This window comes from Melospiza melodia, chromosome 1 (genome assembly GCF_035770615.1).
Source record: "Melospiza melodia melodia isolate bMelMel2 chromosome 1, bMelMel2.pri, whole genome shotgun sequence".
In the NCBI taxonomy this organism is placed as follows: Eukaryota; Metazoa; Chordata; class Aves; order Passeriformes; family Passerellidae; genus Melospiza; species Melospiza melodia.
The window spans coordinates 138895373-138919736 of NC_086194.1; the positions used below are offsets into that span (position 1 = coordinate 138895373).

The following is a 24364-nucleotide window of genomic DNA, read 5'->3' on the forward strand; positions in this document are numbered from 1 at the left end:
ATTCACACCAGTGTTAAGCAATGACGCCAGTACCTTCATGCATGTGTATCTCAGCTCCAGGCTTTAAGTTCTTGAACTCACTATGAGCCTGGAAAAAGAGGGAGTGGTAGGAGGAAGGACTGGAATGACTCAGAGTCCTTCAGTCCTTAGCTCTGGTTATGTGTAACTGGAGGCTTCTGAAGCAACCCCAGACCTCCTGTTCTGTCTGGGCCATGTTTCAAATTTTTTATGTCTGATATTCAACTTTGAATTTCCAGGCATGTTCTGATTTGCCTGGTTTGAAAATACATGCAATGTATACATGAAATGTAAAGTATAAGCCAGATTTTTTAGATAGAAGAGCCTTTGGGACGAGAACTGTGTTTTAGTTTTGCATTGCCTGCCGCAGTGGTCTTGTGGCGCATCATCAGGTGTTGCAATACAAAAACCATAAAAATTAATGAGAAGAGTGAACAGGTAATAAATTATCTGGTTATTCTTCTAAATTGCATGGCTGATCTGACAATAAGATTTATGACAATTCAGCAAATTTTGAGTCTTTTAAAGGTTCTTTAGAATATGTTAAGGATACAGAACACCAAAAGGGACAAAACTCCTTAGATTTACTGGGATTGTGTTCGTTTCCTTCAAAGAAATCAGGAGTGCTAGCAGGAAAAGCAAGGCAGATTGCGGAGTGGTCCCGGCTCTGCGCGCCAGAGGGAGCTGCATCCACACGGAACTGCAAATCCCAGTGTGTGCCAGGAATGCAGAGCAGGGATCTTGTAATAGGATGAATATAAATACAAGGGATTTGGATAACCTGGAAGTGATTTTATTTTCTGCCTGGTTTTATTTCTTTTCCCTAAATTTCTTCTTACCGTTAGAAAGAGTACGTTTTGTTTTGGTTTGTATTGCAAGAATTATAAAATCATTTCAAAGACAGCGATCAAGCATGTTGATTGAATAATCTGGTTTATTGTGTTCATGCAATGCAATAAAATTAGCTATACCTACTCTGTTGTTATTGTCCTGGGAAAGGTACTTTGACTGTGCTATTTTTACTTCTCATAACTATGAAAATCACTCACATTTTAGATTGAAATATCCTTTGCCTTGTCCCCATAGGAAGCTGAAATTAGAGGGAAATTTTGAAATTAAGAATATACCTAAGAACCAGAGAAATGTTTAAATCATATGCTTCACATTGAAAAGCATCCAGTTTACAATTTTTTTTATCAGCTATCCTGTTGTTGTCTTGTTTTTATATGGTCATAATTCTATAATCATAAATATACTTTATATATATGTGATCATAACATACTTATTCTGTATTTGACCATAATTGTATCATATATGTTATATATATATATAACATTAGAAATATACTTTATAGATATATACTTCATGTGATCTTAACTATACAACCCATGATTGCTGTCCTCCTGGCTCTGCTCTTGGATGGTGGGGGATAGATGTGAATGAAGGAGCGAATTTGAGCCTGGAAACAGGTTGGCAAGGGGAAGGTGTTTCAATTTTTGTCTTGCTTTCTTACCATGCAAATCTCTTTTAATTAGTTATAAATGAAATTAATTTTCCCCAAGTTATGTCTGTTTTGCCCATGACAGTAATGGGTAAGGGATCACCCTATCTTTATCTTGATCTTTGAGCTTTTCACTTTATCCTCTTTTCCCATTCTGTTGAAGGGGGGATGGTGGATGGTGTGAGGTGGGTAGAGGTCCAGCAGCCAGCCAAAGTCAACACAGGACAAAGGATATGGTTTGGAATTGGGTGATCTAGGAAATTTTTGAGTGCAAAGGATGAACTATTTGGTTCCAAGGATGATATACCAAGAAAAATGGAGGTTTTTAAGTCTCTAGCATTTATAGTCTTCTCTGTTTCAAATGGAAAGGAGTGGCTCTCCAGGTTTTCATGGTGTAAGAGGAGAAACTCCATCAGAATAAAAGTTAACATCCTACACTTTCTGTTTTGATATAAAAATTTACAAGAACTCAGGACTAAGACCTAAAGGGACTTCTTCAATGAATCCTGTTTTGGAATAAATTGTGTAGTAAATGTAAGCCATGGCTGGTTTTAAAGTGTAATTTAGGGCAAGAGACTGTTTTATGTTTAAAACAATTTAATATATCTGCATGGGAAAAAAAAAAAGACAAACTCAATACCCTATCAGGAGTAAAGCACAGAAGAACTAACTCAATACGCAGTTGTCCCAAATTTTTTGGTGTCATTAACTCTTGGATATATCAGCTTTTAGACTCATGAATGTTTTATTTGCTCTTTCATAGATCTTCCTGAGAGATAACCAGCTGGATACTGGACAACAAAAGACGTAATCAGACTCCACTGACCTGTTTAACCCTGATTGTGAAGGATGAAAAGCAGCAGCTGCTTCCTGTGGAACAGCACTTCTGGTGGCACTCGCTTCTTTCCTTTGGGATGATATTGGCATAAGGACATCAAGCTATTGAACTCATAATGTTGTGAGTTTATACATGCCAGCCTGTGTGCCACCACTTTTGGGAGCAGGTATGTTCTTTGAATAACTTTGCCTTATTTTTCAGCACCAATCCAAATGAACTATGGGTATTGTAAGAAAAAAAGGCATATTATTACAACCTCTGTATAAGATGCTTAATGCTGGGTACTGTAAAATCAGCACAGAAGGAGTTAGTTTTAGAATGACAATAGTTTTATTGTCATTCAAGGAAGAAAACAACATCTTCTTGACTTTGTTCTACTGGAACAAAAATAAGTAGCTCAAAAATAGGATTCTAATGTAATTTCAGCTATGAGGAATGTATCTAGTACTAAAATTGTGACTGTTACATCTTCCTTAATAAGGAGAGTTTAACTTTTTCTAGAAAAGTATTGTCTCATTGCACTTCTAGTATTTTTATAGGACTCCTTTAAATAAGTAAGAAATAATTTTGAATAGCTAAAGTTAAAGCTTCAAGTTGATTAATCACTAGAAGACTGAATCAGCTATTGAGTCTAAATTTCCATAGCTGACTAGGTTATTAAAATTATTTTATGAGAAAGTACAAATTACATGACCTTGTAGTTCTTCAAAATTAAATCCACCATGACTTTAATTTTGGTTTATGCTTCAGGGCTGTCAGGTAGCTGATCAGCATTATGTCACAGATTTTTAACTAATGCTGTATATCTGTGACTCCACATGATTACCACCATTACCTTGTGCATTAACAGGCTTCATGTGCTTTGCATGATTCCAGTGCCAGGATAGATCCCAGGATCATGCTAAATATCCTCTAGGCATGCCATCATGAACAAAAAGCATGTGTTTTATTTTACCACTGCAGGTGGTAAAGTAATATCTAGATACTCATGTGCAATTTCATTTTCTAATTGTTAACTTAAAACCAAAAGTTCAATACATTTAATTGAGGGATTGTTTACCACACTTAAAAGTAGAAAGGTATTTTTTTTCAGCAGGTCAAAGGACCCTTAATTGTGAGTTGGTTGATCAGAAAAAGAAAACATCAAAGTAAATACTATGTGCCAGAATTACTACGTGGATTATGTTTCTCTGTGTACTTACATGATATTTGATTTTCTTTTTCATACTGAATAATACCAAAGAACTTAAGAGTGTTACATGATTGGTTCTGAACCAAAATGTGGCTTAGTAAATAATATATGAATAATGTCATGATAGTGTCTCTAGCTCAGCAATGAGAAGGGTGTAATAAAAGGGAGGGTAATCTTACCTAACAAAGCTGGTTTACAGAAATTCTTCTTATGACTGGGGTTACAGCTCACTTTTAGGCTTTTTCTGCGATCACTTTTCAACATTTGGAGTGGGGGCCAACATTCAAAGAAAGAAAGTTGTGATGAAAGTTTTGTTGTGGCAAGTCGGCCATCAATGAGCTGTAGCTTTCTCTTATGAATCATAGGTATCTATATCTTGTGGTTTAAATTGTGGTTTATGTAGAATCCTAGAATGGTTTGAGTTAGAAGGGACCTTAAAGGTCATCTAGTTCCAACTCCCTACCCTGGGCTGGGACACCTTCCACTAGATCAAGTTGCTCAGAGCCTCATCCAGGCTGGCCTTGAAAACCTCCAGGGATGGGGCAGCATCTCTGGCCAACCTGTTCCAGTGCTTCATCAGCCTCACAGTGAAGAATTTATTCCTAATATCTAATCTAAATTTAGCCTCCTTCAGCTGAAAGCCATTCCCACTTGTCCTATTACTGCATGTACTTGTAAAAAGTCCTTTTCCACATCTCTTATAGGCCCTCTCTAAATATTGGAAAGCTGCTAGAAGGAGTTTTTGCTCTTTGAGTTTCTTTGTGTCATTGCCTAGCATTAGCAAGGTCTGGTTTAAAAATGTTTCATTCTTAAATCCAAAAGGATGAACTTCACACTGTAAAGAAGTAGTCAAACCACTCAGTGAAGAATCACTGGTTTGTCTGCTTCTCTTCTGCAAAAAAGGAAGGAAAAAATATTAGATCTGAAGTGGACTAAATCTGTCAGTCTGTGCTTGCACTATACTTAAGGGTACCATGTTAAATTTATCATTAATTCAATCCTAACTCTTGTATTTCAAGTAAGATAGGACCCTGATAGATATCAGTATTTCCCATGAACAATTTTTTTATAAAGTTACTTTTATAATACCTGGGTCAATTCTTGGTATCTACTCTCATCATGTAGGTCCAGATTCACTCCACTGGTTCTCAGGGCCATGGTTGGGAGTCACAGAATCAGTCAGGTTGGAAAAGATCATCAAGTCCAATCTATGACTGAACACCACCATGTCAACTAAACCATGGCACAAAGTGCCAAATCCAGTCCTTCCTTAAACACCTCCAGGGACAGTGGCTCCAGCACCTCCCCATTCCAATATCTAATCATTCTTTCTGTGAATAAATTCTTCTTATGTCTGACTTAGACTTCCCCTAGTGTACCTTAAGGCTATGTCCTCTTGTCCTGTCGCTGGTTGCCTGGGAGAAGACACCAACCCCCACCTGGCTACAATCTCCTTTCACGGAGTTGTAGGGAGTGGTAAGCTCACCCTTGAGCCTCCTTTTCTCCAGGCCAAAGGCCAAACACCCCCAGCTGCCTCAGCTGCTCCTCATCAGACTTGTGCTCCAGAACCTTCACCAGCTCCATTGCTCTTTTCTGAACTTGCTTTGGCACCTCAATGTTCTCCCTGAATTGAGGGGCCTGGAACTAGACACAATACTCAAGTCATCCTGAGCACACTGTGGAGATAATGGGGAGAAAGTGCTTGGCCAGTTGTTCTTGGAGTCTGTATGTCTGTTGACAATATAAGGAGTCTAGTTTGATTCAGATTCAAATTTAATCACAATTTAAGCACCTAAGATTGGTTAGACTGAACCTGAGCCCTTGTGTTAAGAAAGCAAAAATTCTTCACTTCGTTGCATTAGGTAATACTCAGAGGTACAGTGCTCTTACCTCGCTGTAAAAAGTCAATAACCTCAACATATAGTGGAATAATTCTCTGAAGACTTAGTAAAGGAAAATGTAAACAAACACAAATAAAACAAGGTGGAAATATAATGTTTGGATATTAATGCTATAGCAAATTTATCTATTCATTTCAGTGACAGCAACATCAAGTCTTTAATATGAACAGTGCTACCTAACACAAAAGCTTCTGTTCTTTAGTTTCTGCTTGTCCATTTTCTCATTTTTTCCTAATTGTAAAATATATTAAAAGACAGAAGATAATATAGAGGAGATTTTATTCTAGATTCATTTTCATGTATTTTTAACCTTTTGCTGCCTGAAATAATCTATTAAAATGAATGGTAAGAAATACTATCTCTGTATACTTGCAATCCCTGGTATTTTAAATGATGTTCTACATTAGCAGCTTTGGTAATGCTCTGCTGTCATGGCTGAACAAAGGCAACGTGCTTTGTCAACATCAGGTGAAGCTTTATATGAAATCCTGGCACTACAGAAGGGAGCAACACACGATGAGATTAAGAAGTCCTACAGGTATGTAAAATGTGCTTTGCAACAGGTCTAAAAGTGCTTATTTGTCTGGCATGATTATGATGGCAAAACGTTTTGAGTTACCTGCACAGTAGACATTCATTGTCGCAATCCTTTCTTCTTTTCAAATTTGTGAGCCTGAAAAGGATTAGAGACGAAGCAATGTGAATCTACTGATTTCATCCCACAAGTAGTCTGTGAATAATCTGAAATATTTTAATCTAAATGAATGAGAGGTCAGACTGTTGGGATAAACTAACCTGGGCTATTTGAATACTGCACCCAGTTCTTGTGTTAATATTTTTCCTGAAGTCTATTGAAAAGTAAAGCTAATGCAAGTGCTGTAATGACAATTTGAGAACTAGAGTAAGAGACATGAGTTCAATCAGTTTATCTTGTCAGAAAAGAAAAAGAAGATTATTTAGAAGAAAAGAAAAAGATTATTTGATTAGAGTGTGTAATGTCCTTGAAGGGGAAAATTGCTAGGTGTGAGATAGTTGTTCACTTTATGAAGGCAGACATAACCAAAAGCAGAGCTCAGGATCTGAAAATTATTTGAGCTGAAAAAGAGGTACATGGTTTTAACTGTGAGTGTAACCAGCTACTGAAAAATACTGGCACAGGAATGCTAGTTTCTCTATTGAAAAAGAAGAGAGGACATTAAGAATAGCTTGAGGCAAACACAAGTTATCAAAATGGTGTCAAATATTTTATTGTTGAAATGTAACAAGACCTAGAAGTAAGACCAGAAGAGTTTATGGGTAATTTTGCCCTTAAATTTGCTCAGCTGCTGTTGAAAGACAAAAAAATTTTAATGTCACCCGTGAAGTAGATGTTCTTGACACTAAAATATGTCAGACATGTACTTTCACTTTTAATAAATATTGTAAAATTTTTATTACAGCGTAATTTTGGCTGTTGTTGGTTACATAGTATTACCAGGCAAACTTAACACAACTTACTTTTCCTATCAAATGTAAGACTATATCTGAACTAAAAAAGGTTTATGAAATAGATCTACTTGCATCATTTAGCTTGAATTTTGGCAAGACTCTGTCCTCCATGTTTTTGAACAAATAGCATTTCTCCTGCTTTCTGCTCCTAAAGGCACATATTCAATGAAGGCAAAACTAGTGAATGTCCAAACTCTTCATACAATGGAAGGAGAACTGTTGACATCCCACGGTTCTGTTGTCTTGCATAATTATATCACTGGAAAAAAAGGATACTATGATATCAAATTCACTTATGATTTGCACCTTCTGTGTTCCTGTAGTACAGCCTGTCTATAGAAATCATCTTCAGTCTCAAACCTCATGTTTTCCAGTTGCTTTTACATTTAATTTTCTGGAAATCCCCAAAGAAGAAAGTTGTCATGGAAGAATGTAGAATGCAATAAACTCTATTTAATGCTGAGCATGAATATGGATGATTTACACAGTGATCTATGGCAAAACTGACAGTGGTGCTTTCTCCATCTTTATTAGTAATTAGAGAAAAAAAAAAGGCAGCTTCTGACTAAAGTGGAAATGTCAGGGGGATTCAATTTTAATAGAGTAGCTGTAAATATTTGCAAGATAAAATGATGAGTCAGTCTCATAGATTTGCTTTAATTATAATTTAATTTATGTTAATCCAAAAATCTGCTGCTGAAATGGTATTCTTTAGTACAAGGTAGAAAACCAGCCATACCTGATTCTGAGTTTCCTGCCATTATTAATTAAGTCACTGTTAATTATATGCCACAGCCCAGGGCAAAATTTGCTTTTTAATAAACATGTCAGACATGACTCTGTGATTTTATTTGGAGTTTGGCACAATCTAATTTATCAGGGAGTAAAGCTAATGGGCTTTTAATCAGCAGAATTTCAAAGGAGATCTGTTTATCTTCAATATAATACAAAAATGATTTTAGAATCTTTTTTTTGGCATAATAAATGAAACTGTACTTTGTCTTATGCTTCCTGTCTGACAGTGAAGTAATATGCAGAGAGATAGATACTGGATTTCTTTTCTTCAGAAGTTTCAAAAGATCCTGTTTGATAGACTACTTACAAGAAAATCATAGACTCATAGAATGGTTTGTGTTGGAAGGGACCTTAAAGATCATTTAGTTCCAATCCTCTGCCCAGGGTTGCTCAGACTAGACCAAGCTGCTCAAAGCCTCATCCAGTCTGGCCTTGAGCACTTTCAGGGATAAGTCATCCACAGCTTCTCTGAGCAGCCAATTCCAGTGCATCACCAACCTCACAGTGAAGAACTTCTTTGTAATGTCTAATCTAAACTTTGCCTCTTTCAATTTCTAGCCATTACCCCTTGTCCTATCACTACACCCCCATGTCAAAAGCCCTGCTCCAGCTTTCTTGTAGACCCTGCCTAAGTAATGAGAAGCTCCAATTATGTCACACTAAAGATTTATCTTTCCCAGTCTGAATAGTCCAAATTCTTCTGGCCTCCCTGCCCAGGAAATGAGCACCATCCTTCTAATCTAATCATGGTGTGCCTCCTCTAGACTTGCTCCAAAAGGTCAACACCTCTGTGATGCTATATTGGTGATTAAGAAATTTATTAGAATATGTGTACAGCACTCTTAATGCCATTTAATTACTGTGAAGCAAGGAGGGATAATGGCTTAATCATGCCTATGCCAATGGCCTGTTCTACTCCTGATACAGCCTCTGGGTGCACCCAAGGCTCCCCACAGCCACAAGGACCACACTACCTATGGTCCATGAAAGGGAATGAAAAGCATTGGAGAATGCAGGCATCGATCCCACTACCTCTCACACGCAAAGCGAGCGCTCTACCACTTGAGCTAATTCCCCTCCCTGCAGCCTCTGACCCAGCTCCTCTCCCCTCCCAGGCACCCAGCCCTGACCCAGGGTGCCCTGCACCCAAAGATGGAGTCTCCCATTCATCACTCTCATACCACCAACTCACCCAATCACATTCCAACTGGAGAAGACTTTGGCCAACTTCAGAGCTCAGAATCACCATCCCCTGCCCAAGGGCTCACTCAAAACTGCTGGGGCAGAAGTATTCCCAAACTCAGACAAGAGCTCACAAATTGGCACTCATTCTGGGGAGGCCCCTGGGCAGGACCAAAAGGCAGTGCCAGTGCCAGTGTGGGATGTGTGTGAGAGGCAAAAGGTGACTCCTTCGAGCCGGAGTTGAACCAGCGACCTAAGGATGGCCGTGCCAGGGAGCCTACAGTCCTCCGCTCTACCAGCTGAGCTATCGAAGGAAGCATGGGATTATTCCCAGGGCCTCGCCCAGCACTTTCTCAAGCTGCAGTGCACCATCATGCCTCTATTACCACATCTTCCTTCAAACAGCCTCAGCTCCTACATCACACCTCCTTGCTCAACACCTTAGTCCATCACTCAAGCAAACCACAAACATAAATGCTCCATAAGCTCTTTGGACATCATCTTCTACACATGGACTCTGTTCACAGCCACACAGACCTTATCTATATCCTGCTGCATTTTCCCTTGATTCATTTTCACTGTGCTGTGTTTTGCTCTCTGCTCAAGCATAAGACAAAACAAAATTAAAGCCATTGCTCTGTTCTGTAGCCTATGCCCAAGCACTGCAACAAGTCCTCCAAACTTCTCTTTCTTCAAACTGAACATGCCCACTCTCCTCAGCTGATCCTGAAAGACAAATCTATCAGTTACTTAAGATTCTTAGCAGTCCTCCACTGAGGTTGTACCATTCCATTGATGTCCTTTTCTGTACTTCACTTGATCCTTGAGAATGTCAAGCAAAGAGAGAGCATAATTTCTTCTGTTAAACTGCCCATAGTAATCCTGATACAACCCTAGAGGTCTGTCTTATCTGTAAATTCAGGGCATGCCACAAATCTCCACAGGGGATAGATGGATCCCTGGCAAAGGGCCCTGTGTCCCCACCAGGGGGAATGAAAAGCATTGGAGAATGCGGGCATCGATCCCGCTACCTCTCACATGCTAAGCGAGCGCTCTACCACTTGAGCTAATTCCCCTCCCTGCAGCCTCTGACCCAGCTCCTCTTCCCTCCCAGGCACCCAGCCCTGACCCAGGGTACCTGTACCCAAAGCCTAGGCCTCCCATTCATATCACTCTCACACCACGAACTCATCCACTCATGGTCCTGCAGGAGGTGACTGCAGACAGCCCCATAGTCAGAATCACCATCCCCATGCCCAAGGGTTCACCCAAAAATGCCTTGCCTGGTTATCACAGCTTAGGCAGGAGCTCATGGCTGGGCACTCATTCTGGGGAATGCCCTGGGCAGGATCAGAAAAAGGCAATGGTGCCAGTGTGGGATGTGTGTGAGAGGCAAAAGGTGACTCCTTCGAGCCGGAGTTGAACCAGCGACCTAAGGATGGCCGTGCCAGGGAGCCTACAGTCCTCCGCTCTACCAGCTGAGCTATCGAAGGAAACATGGCCTCATTCCCAAGGGGACCTCACCCTGTACACACTCAGCATTTTTGCTAAGCCGCACTGCACCATCATTCCTCTATTACCTCATCTTCTTTCAAACAGCCTCAGCTCCTGCATCACACCTCCTTGCTCAACACTTTAGCCCATCACTCATGCAAACCACAGAAATGTCCTTAAGTTCCTTGGAAGTCATCTTCTACACATGGACTCTTCTCATGGCCATACAGAGCTCATCCATGTCCTGCTCCATTTTCCCTTATTCCCTTTTACTCTGCTGTCTTTTTCTCTCTGCTCAAGCATAAGAGAAAACAATTATAGCCATTTCTCAATTTTGTGACCTACATTGAAGTACCACAAGGTCATCTGCAAGTCCTCAGAACCTCTCTTTTCTTAAACTGAACATGCCCGCTCTCCTCAGCCCATCCTTAAAGAGAAATCAAGTGATTCCTTGTGATTCTTGGTGGCCCACCACTGAGGTTGTTCCATTTCATTAACATCCTTTTCCATACTGGGCTTGATCTTTGAGAACTGCCAAACTGTCTGGGTTTTAGTCAAGCTAAGGGGGTAGACACTTTAAAACTAGTGACTTCCCATTTATTTTTAGCCAATCCCCTTCCATCAATAAGTAGAGAGGAACATGAGTAGATCTAAATGAAAAATAATTTTACTAAAAATGTGAAATAGCAACAGACAAGAAAAATAACAATAATAATCACTAGTTGCAAAGTTTCTAAATCTCACAGACTCCCTGCAAACAAGGAGAAATTAAAAGTGGCAGAGAAAACCCTCTGCCCAAGATGGCACCCTCCATGAAGGATTGCATGTGGAGAGACAAAGACAGCGGCAACCCTCCCCCTCTTTTGACTGCTTGTGGACAGAGAGAACAAAAAGAGAGAAAAAAAAACCCAAAACAACACAGATACCAAACATCCATGATTACAAAAAACTCCCCCTAAACAACAAGCAGCTGAGAACATGGGCAAAACAAAAAGAAAATCTAGATTCCAAAACCAGACAAATGCCCTTCCTATCTCTCTGGTGGCAGCAGCTCTGTCAAAAAAGGCACTCCAGCAGCTGAAACTCAATCCAGCTAGAACTCACGTAGGGACTTCACCTTTTCATGAGGAGAAACAGCAGGCATTTGGCAGGGCGACTCAGACTCCATGCTTTCCCACTTCCACTGGACACTGCTGGCAGGTTGGAACAGCCATGCCGAGTGGGGCTGTTGAGCTTTTCTTGGTGCGACGTTGTGACTGTAGACAGGTGAAATTTGCTTTGAAGCAGTCTAGGACCACAAAATGTGGCTCCTTGGAAGTCTGAAGCAACCCTCTCAGGAAAGAAAACCAAGGGGAACTTCTACCCACTCTGCCTCAGCTCTCTCCCCGCAAGAACGAAAAGGAAAGAGCAAAAACCAAGAGGCAACAGAGAGATATACCTGAGAAATCCAGGCCTTTGGAAGACCTGGCAATGCCACAGCCCTGCAGTTCCATTTCCAGCCACAAGGCTTTCCAGAGAGAGTAACAATTCTGGGCACAGATGGATATGGAATGCGGTAACACTTTGGGTTACCTAGGACACAAGCAAGTAGGGAGAAGAGCAATTAATCCATTAAACTGCCCATAGTGCTCTGGATGTCATCGTTCTCTGCAAACCCAGGGCACACCATATACTTCTCCACAGCCTCCCCAGACGTCAGCTACATCCCTGACAAAGGGCCCTGTATCCAGGCAAGGGGAATGAAAAGCACTGGAGAATGCGGGCATCAATCCCGCTACCTCTCACATGCTAAGCGAGCGCTCTACCACTTGAGCTAATTCCCCTCCCTGCAGCCTCTGACCCAGCTCCTCTCCCCTCCCAGGCACCCAGCCCTGATCCAGGGTGCTCTGCAGCCAAAGCCTGGGTCTCCCATTCATGTCACTCTCACATCACCAACCCACCCACTCACAGTCCTGCAGACAAGCCCCATGGTCAGAACCACCATCGCTTGCCCAAGGGTTTCACCAAGAAATGCCTTGCCTGGTTATCTCCCACAGCTTAGGCAAGAGATCACAACTGGGCAGCCCATTCTGGGGAGTGTCCTGGGCAGGATCAGAAAAAGGCAATGGTGTGGGATGTGTGTGAGAGGCAAAAGACTACTCCTTTGAGCCAGAGTTGAACCAGCAACCTAAGGATGGCTGTGCCAGGGAGCCTACAGTCCTCCACTCTACCAGCTGAGCTATCAAAGGAAGCATGGCCTCATCCCCAAGGGGACCTCACCCTGTACACACTCAGCATTTTTGCTAAGCCACAGTGCACCATCATTCCTCTATTACCTCATCTTCCTCCAAACAGCCTCAGCTCCTGCATCACACCTCCTTGCTCAACACTTTAGCCCATTAGTCATGCAAACCACAAACAGAAATGCTCCAAAAGTGTCCCGTTCTCGGCTGGTTTTGATGGCCTGGAAAGGCTCGGGATGGCCTTGGACAGCCCGCACTCCAAAGGATGAAAAGAGTCTTCAGGTTTTTTCTCGGTCTTCAGTGTTTATTAGTTTTTATCTACAAGATTTTCTCTCGGCCCGACAGAGGTGTGCACAGCATGTCAGCCATGAACACACTGCGAGCCCTCGGGGCGGTCACTTATCTTTATACCCAAAACTACATATAAGATATTTACCTATTTTCCCCAATACCTTTCACCCTTATTGACAAGTGCTCTTTTAGTAAGAACCAATCCAAAAGTGCCACCACCACCACAGAAGATGGAGGCCAAGAAGAAGAAGAGGAAGGACAGGACACGCCCCAATTCCTCCATCTTACTTCTCTAGACCCCCCAGTACCGAAATTCTAAAACCTGTGTTTCACACTATAATTAACCTATCCCTTCACCATTTATCCCTGTGAGATCCTCCCATCCTCATACAGGTGTCGTCTCCCATGTAGGATCAAAGTCCGGCCACCAGACACTTCTGGCGACATTCCAGGACCTCGAGCCCCCCAAGGGTTATCTCGGTGACTCTGCACATCAGGACTGATGTGCTGAGATCCCACACAAAAGCTCCTGGACATCATCTTCTACAGATAGACTCTTCTCATGGCCACACAGATCCTGCTCCATTTTCACTGTGCTGTCTTCAGCCCTCTGCTCAAGTATCAGATAAAGGACAGCATTTCCTCTACTCTGTAATCTTCTACAAGCATGAAGATCATGCCTAAGTCCTTTGATTCTCTCCTTTGACAGTCTCAACATTCTCACTGTTCTTGCTCATCCATGTAGAGCAGTCCCTCCACTCAGTGAGGTTCTTGGTGTCCCTCCACTGAGATTCCTCCATTCCATTGATGTCCTTTATTGTGTGTGGAATCACCTGCTCCCAAGCATCCTGATGGCCTTTTTCTGAGGTCACTGCACATGGTCCACATGTGTCTTCTACACAGAGGCATAAAGTTGGGCTCTGTCATGGCTTTATTTTGCAGGCCATTAAATATCGCACAGCTGATCACTCATGCCCTTCCCCAAAGTGAGAGTAAAATTCACAGGGTAAGAAAAAGATGGTTTATTAGGACAGAAAAGAAATGGAAAGTGAAATAACAAGAACAACAATAATAACAACAAGTCTAATATTAATAGAACTAAAGTATACAAATCACATGATGCACAACACTGTTGCTTTACATTCAATGAATGATGCCCGGTGAGTTCTTGAGCAGCAGCTCCCAGCCATCTTTTCCCTTCATGTATATACTGAGCATGACACCATCTGGTAGGGAATATTTGGCCACCTGGGGTCAACTGTTCTGGCTGTCTCCTCCCAACTCCTCCCAACAACTCCTTTTTTTCTTTCCCTTCTCACAAACTTTGTCTGCTGCGTTTCCCCATATGATGAAGTCATCAATGTATTGCAGGTGTTCCTGCTCTAGTGCAGTCTGGTTAAGTCCATGGAAAATGGTAGGGCTGGATTTCCAGTTCAACGGCAGGTGTACTGGATGCCCCTCCAAGTGAAAGCAAATTGTGACCTGACTCTGTTGCCAAAGGGATTGAGAAAAACATGCTAGTGATAATGATTGTGCCAGGCCATAATCTGGCTGCCTTTGATACAAACTGCCTCCAGTTTAAATTGAAGTTCTGGCCTGTCTGGCATGGCATCACTTAGCAGCAGCATGGCTTCATTCAAGGTACTATAATCTACTGTTGGTCTCCACTCTCAATCAGATTTTCACAGTGGCCATGTGAAACTGTTACAGGGTGAGTGAGTCCTGCTGATCCCTCCAGGGCTTCCCAGCTGACCAATCAGCATTTACATGGAATCAGGGGATCTTGGTTGGTGTGACCAAGACCACCTATATAATATAGGGATGAGATGGTTAACACCTCATTTATAAGTTCTTTCTCTTCTTCCTCCTCAGTCTGCAGCCACCTCTCTTCCTCCTTTTCTTCTCTGGCCCTGCTTTGGATCAGTCTTCTTCCTGCTGCTGACTCTTAGAAGAGGCTCCTTCATCCCTTACTACAGGAGCTGACTTCTACTTCCAATATTTCTTCCAGTGAAGATGGTGTCAGTACAGGTGGGTCCTTTGGTCCAGATGCAGTGTCTGTCACTGGGACTGGGACAGCCAAAGTGCCTGACATTTTGTCATCAGATCCAAAGACCTTATCCCCTTGAGGATACTGAATAGTGTTGAATAGGACTTGCTAGGCATGGGCCAGGCCCCAGCATGTTGCAGCGATATCTTTCTCTCTGGAATTACCAGGCTGGCAGCATACTTCTTCCAAATATTTCGCTAGTTTTTCAGGATTCTGAACTTATTTGGGGGTGAAATTCCAGAATATTTGAGATGCCCATTGTTGTACATACTTGCCTGTAGTATCCCACACATCCTGCCACTATATATGCTCAGGCTCAGGGCTGTTATCTGGGTGGTACCCTCAAATAGTTGTTTAATTCTAAAAAAGGCCTGAAATTCAATCAGGAGACATAGTAATAAGAACATTCTCCTTTGAACATCCTGACTATATTCAGAATTCTCAAGAGCTATTGTAATTACCCTGGAGGAGAAGGGGAAGATGTGGGAAGTGTATGCCCCACAGATTTCCTCTAGGAGGAAAGATAAAGGATGTAATTAGGAATAGTTGCCAATAGATGGCCCTAGAAGTATGGAGAAGATAACAATACTTGATTACAAATAAATTAGTCTCATGACCATCAGTTTTATCATATCCTAAACCAGTGTTACAAAATTCAACAACATGATAACCTTAGCCCAGCCCCCAGAGGTGATAAACAGCACAACAAGAAACATTCACAGCAAGTAAGATGTTATGTAACCCAACCCTGAGAATAGAAATTTATTTACTCTCAACTCTGAGAGTAAATAAATCAACATCAGGATTAGCTATTATTACTGTAATATAATGAATGCTTAAAAGAAATTTGTTTTAATGTACTCTAGTCAGATTTGTCATTATCTCAACCCTTCAAGCCCAAAAATTATGTTGGGCACCAAAAAGGGGCGTTGTGGTTTAACCCAGCAGACAGTTAAACCCTACACAACTGCTCACACACCCCATCCCCAAGAGGGTTTTTGGAGGGAACTGAGAGAAAAAAGCAAAATTTGTGGATTCAGAAAAACACAGTTCAAAAGGACAGAAAAGGAAGGGGGAAATATCAATAATAATAACAATAATAGAATGACATTACACAAAATAAGTAACATACAACACAATTGCTCAACACCTGCAGAACAATGCCCAGACAGACAGTTTATAAGTACTGGCCCCAGTCATCTTTCTCCCTAGTATATACTGAGCTTGATGTCATGTGGTATGGAACATTCCTTTGGTCAGCTGGGGCCACCTGTCCCATCTGTGTCTCCTCCCAGTTTCTTGTGCCCTCCAGTCTCCTTGCTGATCGGATGATGCAAGAAGCAGAAAAGTCCTTGGCTTTGCATAAACTCTGCTTACCAAGGTCTCTAACAGTGGTGCGTAACCAACATTATTCACACCCTGAATCCAAAACACAGATATTAGGAAGAAAATTTGTTCTATTATAGCAAATAAACAACATCAACCTATATATAACAGGTACACAAGACTAAATGGCATCTATCCAATGAAGAGGAAAGTCAGATAATACCTTCTCTCAAACCAGAGGCCTTGCTCCTGGAGAAGTCTAGGATGCTGTCCTCCACTTTGGCTTCCCAGGTTTCCTTACCCTTCAGAGGATAGGGGGACCCTCACCAAAAGGCCCTGTATCCAGGCAAGGGGAATGAAAAGCACTGGAGAATGCGGGCATCGATCCCGCTGCCTCTCACATGCTAAGCGAGCGCTCAACCTCTTGAGCTAATTCGCTCCCTGCAGCCTCTGACCCAGCTCCTCTCGCCTCCCAGGCACCCAAAGCCTGATCCAGGGTGCCCTGCAGCCAAAGCCTGGGTCTCCCATTCATATCACTCTCACACCACCAACTCATCCACTCACAGTCCTGCAGACAAGCTCCATGGTCAGAACCACCATCGCTTGCCCAAGGGTTTCACCAAGAAATGCCTTGCCTGGTTATCTCCCACAGCTTAGGCAAGAGATCACAAGTGGGCAGCTCATTCTGGGGAGTGCCCTGGGCAGGATCAGAGAAAGGCAATGGTGCCAGTGTGGGATGTGTGTGAGAGGCAAAAGGTGACTCCTTCGAGCCGGAGTTGAACCAGCGACCTAAGGATGGCCATGCCAGGGAGCCTACAGTCCTCCACTCTGCCAGCTGAGCTATCGAAGGAAGCATGGCCTCATTCCCAAGGGGACCTCACCCTGTACACACTCAGCATTTTTGCTAAGCTGCAGTGCACCATCATTCCTCTATTACCTCATCTTCCTCCAAACAGCCTCAGCTGCATCACACCTCCTTGCTCAACACTTTAGCCCATTAGTCATGCAAACCACAAACAGAAATGCTCCAAAAGCTCCTTGGACATAATTTTCTTCATGAGCAGATGGACTCTCCTTAGGGCCATAGAGAGCTCACCCATGTCCTGCTGCATTTTCCCTTGATTCCCTTTCACTGTGCTGCCTTTTGCCCTCTTCCCAAGCAGATGACACATATGGCCACTCTACTTTGAAACCTCCTCTAAGTCAAAAGATCTAAGTCAAAAGATCTCTGAATCTCTCTTTCTCTAGGCTAAACAAATCCACTCTCCTCATCCCATCCACACAGAGAAACTTCTCCATTCCTTGAGATTCTTGGTGGCACTCCAGAGACAGTTCTCTTTGACTGTTTTTTTGCTTAGAAGATCTCCAAATGGGGTACAATACTTTACATGACATTTGATGTTTATCAAGCAAAGAGGGAGAAACCTCTGTTAAATTGCCCATGGAGACCCAGATGTCATCTTGTTCTTTGCATTCTGGATATATTATGAGCACCCACGGGCCCTGGCAAAAGGCCCTGTGTCCAGGCAAGGGGAATGAAAAGCGATGGAGAATGCGGGCATCGATCCCGCTACCTCTCACATGCAAAGCGAGCGCTCTACCACTTGAGCTAATTCCCCACCCTGCAGTTTCTGACCCAGCTCCTCTCCCCTCCCAGCCACCCAGCATGGCCTGCACCCAAAGCCTGGGCTTCCCAATAATCCCACCCTCACACCACCAACCCACCCACTCACTTTCCTGCTGGAGGTGACTGTGGGCAAGCACAGTGACAGAATCAACTTCCCATGGCCAGGGTTCACCCAAAAATACCTTGGCCACTTATCTTCCCAATCTCGGGCAAAAGCTCATGGCTGAGCAGCTCATTCTGGGGAACCCCCTGGGCAGGACCAAAAGGCAGCAGTGCCAGTGCAGGATGTGTGCCAGAGCCAAGAGGTCACTCCTTTCACTCCTTTGAGCCAGAGTTGAACCAGCAACCCAGGGATGACCACACCAGGGAGCCTACAGTCCTCCACTCTATCAGCTGAGCTATTGTAGGAAGCATGTAGATTAAATACCTCAAATATTACACCATCATCCAATCATTCCAGTCTCACACCACTCCCTTGGATTTACATGACCCTCCTCTGCAGGAAATAAGAGACTTGTCTTATTTCACACTGCTTCTCAAGCCTACAACCCTGGCCAGGATAGACACAGCCATGGTGGCTCACTTGAAGCAATAATCCAGAACAGAAGGCACTATCACCATGACAAAGCAGGGACAACTGCAAGCAAGCCACTGCCGAGGTCAGAGTGATGATCATGTCCAGTGACTGACAGGCAGGTCCAGACTGACAAGCCAGGGGTTAGGGCAATGCAGGACATTCATCTGCACATCAGGTTTGGATCCAAGGTCACTGTGCCTTGACAGTGCTATAGCTGTGGCCATTACTGAGCTAGGGACCAGGACTCCTGCTTTTTAATACAGAAAGAAAGTGAAGGCCCAGATGTGGACATAAGGAGACCTCCTGTGCTGATGGCTGGAAGTGCAAACGCCACGTGAGGCTGGTGAGGGCCATTCAGGCCTATTCTGGCACTTACTACCCACACAAGATGTAATGGTCACCATGTGAGAGAACCAGCAGCTCTCCACTACACCAGCAGATATCAACAGAGTATCAAGGTCCTCTCTCTGCTCTGCCTCCATGATTGTGTTCTCAACGCAATCAGTTTGAATGAGTCCTCAGGGCATCTCTATATCTATCTTCTCTTCCAAGCAGCCCTAGATGAGGGATCCCATCATTTTGCTCAAGACTTCAGCCAGTCAGATCACACCAACCTCCAAGCATGGAGACTCCAGGGCAACATTCTTCTCCTACCATGCTGACCTGAAGAGGTGTCAGGTCCTGAGAAGGTGGTCTTGGACCATTTTTTCTGGGATAGCCGTAAAACAGGACTGCCAGGTCCCTAGAAGGCAGTACTGGAGGCAAGTAACACTCGGGATACCTTTGGGCTAAATTAAAGCAAAACAATGCCAAACAATCAATTGGAAAATTTCATTTATGGCAGCAGCAGTTTAAACTTTATTGTAAGTTGAATAAGTTTAAATCTTAGTATAAATCGAACGGTCTATGGCAGCGATGATCTAAATTTTCAGTACAGCCCATGGGAGCAGTAATTTAAACTTTTAAGAAGAGGAAGAGAAGAAGAAAGAAAGAGAAGAAGATAGACATAGAGGAAAAGATCTGGATCACCAGCCAGAGTTCCAGTGGTGCCTCTGGTTTGGTTCCTTTGGGTGGTGGTTGTACACCCCACCCATCTCTGTCGTGCTATTTATAGACTAACCCTCATGCACATGCATTTTGTTATTCTCAAACTTTTCAGAAGGGGGTTGGGGGCTTCATGGTTTCAATTCCCTTCACAGATGTCAGAGAGACAAGAGCAGTTCTGTCTCATACCTGGTTTTGGAGATAGTTACCCAAGATAAGGAAGCTGATCCAAGGAAATGTTATACTGCATTGAAAGATGCTCTTTTCTAACTGCACCTTATCTCATCAGGATGGAAACAGTCCTTTCCTCTGCTACCAAGTGTTTGGCACATTAACATTTTTTAGGTTTTCATTGTCTCATAGATGAGAAAAAAATGGAACCTCTGCTGCTTCAGTTGTGGCCTGTTGTTTTTCTTTCCTTTATTAATCACCACAGTAAAAGGTCTAACTGTTGAATCAATAACCTCCTGATAGGCATTTTGATAAGTGCTTGCTTATCTCCCACACAGCCCTTTCTTCTTCAAGCTCTGCACAAGGCTACATTCAACAGCCTCAGCTCAAAGGGCAAGTGCACCTGCTTCCAAGTGTCCTGGAGGCATTATTCTGAGCTGTTTGCACTTGGTCAATGTCTGTCTTATACATGGAGGCCCAAGAATGGGCACAATATTCTGGATCCTTTCCATGATACTCAGAACAAAGTGAGAGAAACCATTCCTCCAATTCACAGCCCACGTTGCCATGGACATAGTCCTAGATGCTGTGCTCCTCTTTGCAGCACAGGTCCAAGCAAGAGGAATGAAAAGCGTTGGAGAATGCGGGCATCGATCCCGCTACCTCTCACATGCAAAGCGAGCGCTCTACCACTTGAGCTAATTCCCCTCCATGCAGCCTCTGACTGAGTTTCTGTCCCCTCCCAGGCACCCAAAACCTGACCCAGCATGCCCTGCACCCAAAGCCTGAGTCTCCCATTCATATCACTCTCACACCATCAGCAACTCACCTGATCATGTTCCTACTGGGTGTGATTGACAACACCTGTACTCAAAACCACAATTTCCTGATCAGGGTTAACCCAAAAATGCCTCGGCTGCTCAGTTTCTCAAGGTTGGACAAGAGCTCATGGCTGGACAGACCTTTGAAGGGGAGCCCCTTGAGAAGGACAAAAAGGCAGTGCCAGTGCCAATGTGGGATGTGTGTGAGAAGCAAAAGGTGACTCCTTCAAGCCAGAGTTGAACCAGCAACCTAAGGATGGCCATGCCAGGGAGCCTACAGTTCTCCGCTCTACCAGCTGAGCTTTCAAAGGAAGCATGGGCATGTGGCCCAGACCTCGCCCAGCACTTTCCCAAGCTGCAGTGCACCATCATGCCTCTATTACCACATCTTCCTTCAAACAGCCTCAGCTGAGACATCACAGAACCTTGTTCAACCCATCAATCATGGAAACCAGAAACAGAAATGCTCCATAACCTCTTTGGACATCATCCTCTACAGATGAACTTCCTCACAGCCACACAGAGCTTATCTGTATCTTGGTGCATTTTCCCTTCATTCCCTTTCACTGTGCTGTCTTCAGCCGTCTGCTCAAGCATAAGAAAAAACAAAATGACAGCCATCCCTCTGTTCTATAACAGAGTGTTGGAACATCATGTATAAGTCCTCTGAACATCTCTTTCTGTTAACTGAAATCACCTACTCTCCTCAGTCTGTCTTTAAAGAGAATTCCTTGAGTTCCTTGGTGGCCCTCCACTAAGGTTGTTCCAAACCATTGATGTCCTTTCTGTACTTCACTTGATACTTGAGAGTTGGCAAGCAAAGAGGAAGAAGATCAATTCCTCTGCCAAGCTGTCCATAGAAGTCTTGATACAAGCCTGGATGTCATCCTCCTCTGTAAGTCCAGGGCACACCTTGAATCTTCCCACAGCCCCCAGAGAATAGATGGATCCCTGGCAGAGGGCCCTGTGTCCCCACCAGGGGAATGAAAAGCATTGGAGAATGCGGGCATCGATCCCGCTACCTCTCACATGCTAAGCGAGCGCTCTACCACTTGAGCTAATTCCCCTCCCTGCAGCCTCTGACCCAGCTCCTCTCCCCTCCCAGGCACCCAGCCCTGACCCAGGGTGCCCTGCACCCAGAGCCTGAGCCCCCCAAATCAACAGCCCCCCCTTCACACTACCACCCACCCACTCACAGTCCTGTTAGGCGTGACCGCAGACAAGTCCACGGCTCAGAACCATTGTCTGTCATCAAGCGTTCATCCAAAAATTCTTTGGCTCATCATCTTCCCAAAGTCGGACAATGGCTCATGGCTGGGCAGCTCATTCTGGGGGTGCCAAGGGGAAGCAGTGCCAGTGTGGGATGTATGTGAGAGGCAAAAGGTGACATCGATCCCACTACCTCTCACATGCTAAGCAAGCGCTCTACCTCTTGAGCTAATTCCCCTCCCTGCAGCCTCTGACCCAGCTCCTCTCCCCTCCCAGGCACCCAAAGCCTGATCCAGGGTGCCCTGCACCCAAAGATGGAGCCTCCCATTCATATCACTCTCACACTATCAACAACTCACCTGATCATGTTCCTACTGGGTGTGACTCCAGACAACGCTAATGCTCAAAATCAATTTCCTGACCAAAAATGCCTTGGCTGCTCAACTTTTCAACTTCTCTTGTCCTTGACTCAAGGACAGCAGCTCAAAGCTGGGCAGACCTTTGAAGGGGAGCCCATTGGGAAGGATCAAACGGCAGTGTTAGTGTGGAATGTGTGCCAGAGCCAAAAAGTCATTCCTTCGAGCCGGAGTTGAACCAGCGACCTAAGGATGGCCGTGCCAGGAAGCCTACAGTCCTCCGCTCTACCAGCTGAGCTATCGAAGGAATTGCAGTTACCTGCCCCAGACCTCACCCAGGACACACTCACCCAGCACTTTTGCCAAGCCACAGTGCACCATCATGTTTCTATTACGCATCTTGCTTCAAACTGCCTCAGCTGAGACATCACAGAACCTTGTTCATGTGCTCCATAACCTCTTTGGACATCATCCTCTACAGAGTAACTTCCTCACAGCCTCACAGCCAGGATATAGAGCTTACTTATATCCTGCTGCATTTTCCCTTCATCCCCTTTCACTCTGCTATCTTCAGCCCTCTTCTCAAGCACACAGAAAAACAAAATAACAGCCATCCCTCTGTTCTATAACAGTGTTGGAACATCATGTATAAGTCCTCTGAACATCTCTTTCTGTTAACTGAAATCACCTACTCTCCTCAGTCTGTCTTTAAAGAGAATTCCTTGAGTTCCTTGGTGGTCCTCCACTAAGGTTGTTCCAAACCATTGATGTCCTTTCTGTACTTCACTTAATACTTGAGAACTGTCAAGCAAAGAGGGAGAAGATCAATTCCTCTGCCCAACTGCCCCTGGAAGTCTTGATACAAGCCTGCAAGTCATCCTCCTCTTTAAGTCCAGGGCACACCTTGAATCTTCCCACAGCCCCCAGAGAACAGATGGATCCCTGGCAAAGGGCCCTGTGCCCCCACCAGGGGGAATGAAAAGCATTGGAGAATGCGGGCATCGATCCCGCTACCTCTCACATGCTAAGCGAGCGCTCTACCACTTGAGCTAATTCCCCTCCCTGCAGCCTCTGACCCAGCTCCTCTCCCCTCCCAGGCACCCAGCCCTGACCCAGGGTGCCCTGCACCCAGAGCCTGAGCCCCCCAAATCAACAGCCCCCCCTTCACACTACCACCCACCCACTCACAGTCCTGTTAGGCGTGACCGCAGACAAGTCCACGGCTCAGAACCATTGTCTGTCATCAAGCGTTCATCCAAAAATTCTTTGGCTCATCATCTTCCCAAAGTCAGACAATGGCTCATGGCTGGGCAGCTCATTCTGGGGGGGCCAAGGGGAAGCAGTGCCAGTGTGGGATGTATGTGAGAGGCAAAAGGTGACATCGATCCCACTACCTCTCACATGCTAAGCAAGCGCTCTACTTCTTGAGCTAATTCCCCTCCCTGCAGCCTCTGACCCAGCTCCTCTCCCCTCCCAGGCACCCAAAGCCTGATCCAGGGTGCCCTGCACCCAAAGATGGAGCCTCCCATTCATATCACTCTCACACCATCAACAACTCACCTGATCATGTTCCTACTGGGTGTGACTCCAGACAACGCTAATGCTCAAAATCAATTTCCTGACCAAAAATGCCTTGGCTGCTCAACTTTTCAACTTCTCTTGTCCTTAACTCAAGGACAGCAGCTCAAAGCTGGGCAGACCTTTGAAGGGGAGCCCATTGGGAAGGACCAAACGGCAGTGTTAGTGTGGAATGTGTGCCAGAGCCAAAAAGTCATTCCTTCGAGCCGGAGTTGAACCAGCGACCTAAGGATGGCCGTGCCAGGAAGCCTACAGTCCTCCGCTCTACCAGCTGAGCTATCGAAGGAATTGCAGTTACCTGCCCCAGACCTCACCCAGGACACACTCACCCAGCACTTTTGCCAAGCCACAGTGCACCATCATGTTTCTATTACGCATCTTGCTTCAAACTGCCTCAGCTGAGACATCACAGAACCTTGTTCATGTACTCCATAACCTCTCTGGACATCATCCTCTACAGAGTAACTTCCTCACAGCCAGGACATAGAGCTTACTTATATCCTGCTGCATTTTCCCTTCATTCCCTTTCACTCTGCTATCTTCAGCCTTCTGCTCAAGCATACAGAAAAACAAAATAACAGCCATCCCTCTGTTCTATAACAGTGTTGGAACATCATGTATAAGTCCTCTGAACATCTCTTTCTGTTAACTGAAATCACCTACTCTCCTCAGTCTGTCTTTAAAGA

At 44.1% G+C, this 24364-nt stretch overlaps 1 protein-coding gene and 11 non-coding genes across 12 annotated transcripts in view; 1 reads left to right on the forward strand and 11 right to left on the reverse strand.

The window, feature by feature from the left end:
- Window positions 1-5881: 5881 nt before the first annotated feature.
- The window catches only part of DNAJC5B (DnaJ heat shock protein family (Hsp40) member C5 beta), a 33516-nt gene continuing 15033 nt past the window's right edge, over window positions 5882-24364 (forward strand). Inside the window, exon 1 of the mRNA XM_063177999.1 lies at window positions 5882-5988. Within this exon, the coding sequence (XP_063034069.1) occupies window positions 5882-5988 (107 nt within the window). The remainder of the gene's footprint in view (window positions 5989-24364) is intronic.
- Window positions 9141-9229, reverse strand: TRNAY-GUA (transfer RNA tyrosine (anticodon GUA)). The gene is given in 2 exon segments: window positions 9141-9176; window positions 9193-9229. It is a non-coding gene; the product is annotated as a tRNA-Tyr (tRNA).
- Window positions 9919-9991, reverse strand: TRNAA-AGC (transfer RNA alanine (anticodon AGC)). Its single transcript has one exon. It is a non-coding gene; the product is annotated as a tRNA-Ala (tRNA).
- Window positions 10320-10408, reverse strand: TRNAY-GUA (transfer RNA tyrosine (anticodon GUA)). Its single transcript is given in 2 exon segments — window positions 10320-10355; window positions 10372-10408. It is a non-coding gene; the product is annotated as a tRNA-Tyr (tRNA).
- Window positions 12549-12637, reverse strand: TRNAY-GUA (transfer RNA tyrosine (anticodon GUA)). Its single transcript is given in 2 exon segments — window positions 12549-12584; window positions 12601-12637. It is a non-coding gene; the product is annotated as a tRNA-Tyr (tRNA).
- Window positions 17057-17145, reverse strand: TRNAY-GUA (transfer RNA tyrosine (anticodon GUA)). The gene is given in 2 exon segments: window positions 17057-17092; window positions 17109-17145. It is a non-coding gene; the product is annotated as a tRNA-Tyr (tRNA).
- TRNAA-UGC (transfer RNA alanine (anticodon UGC)) lies at window positions 17842-17914 on the reverse strand. The gene has a single exon. It is a non-coding gene; the product is annotated as a tRNA-Ala (tRNA).
- TRNAA-UGC (transfer RNA alanine (anticodon UGC)) lies at window positions 20350-20422 on the reverse strand. Its single transcript has one exon. It is a non-coding gene; the product is annotated as a tRNA-Ala (tRNA).
- TRNAA-AGC (transfer RNA alanine (anticodon AGC)) lies at window positions 21530-21602 on the reverse strand. Its single transcript has one exon. It is a non-coding gene; the product is annotated as a tRNA-Ala (tRNA).
- Window positions 22319-22407, reverse strand: TRNAY-GUA (transfer RNA tyrosine (anticodon GUA)). Its single transcript is given in 2 exon segments — window positions 22319-22354; window positions 22371-22407. It is a non-coding gene; the product is annotated as a tRNA-Tyr (tRNA).
- Window positions 23087-23159, reverse strand: TRNAA-AGC (transfer RNA alanine (anticodon AGC)). The gene has a single exon. It is a non-coding gene; the product is annotated as a tRNA-Ala (tRNA).
- Window positions 23876-23964, reverse strand: TRNAY-GUA (transfer RNA tyrosine (anticodon GUA)). The gene is given in 2 exon segments: window positions 23876-23911; window positions 23928-23964. It is a non-coding gene; the product is annotated as a tRNA-Tyr (tRNA).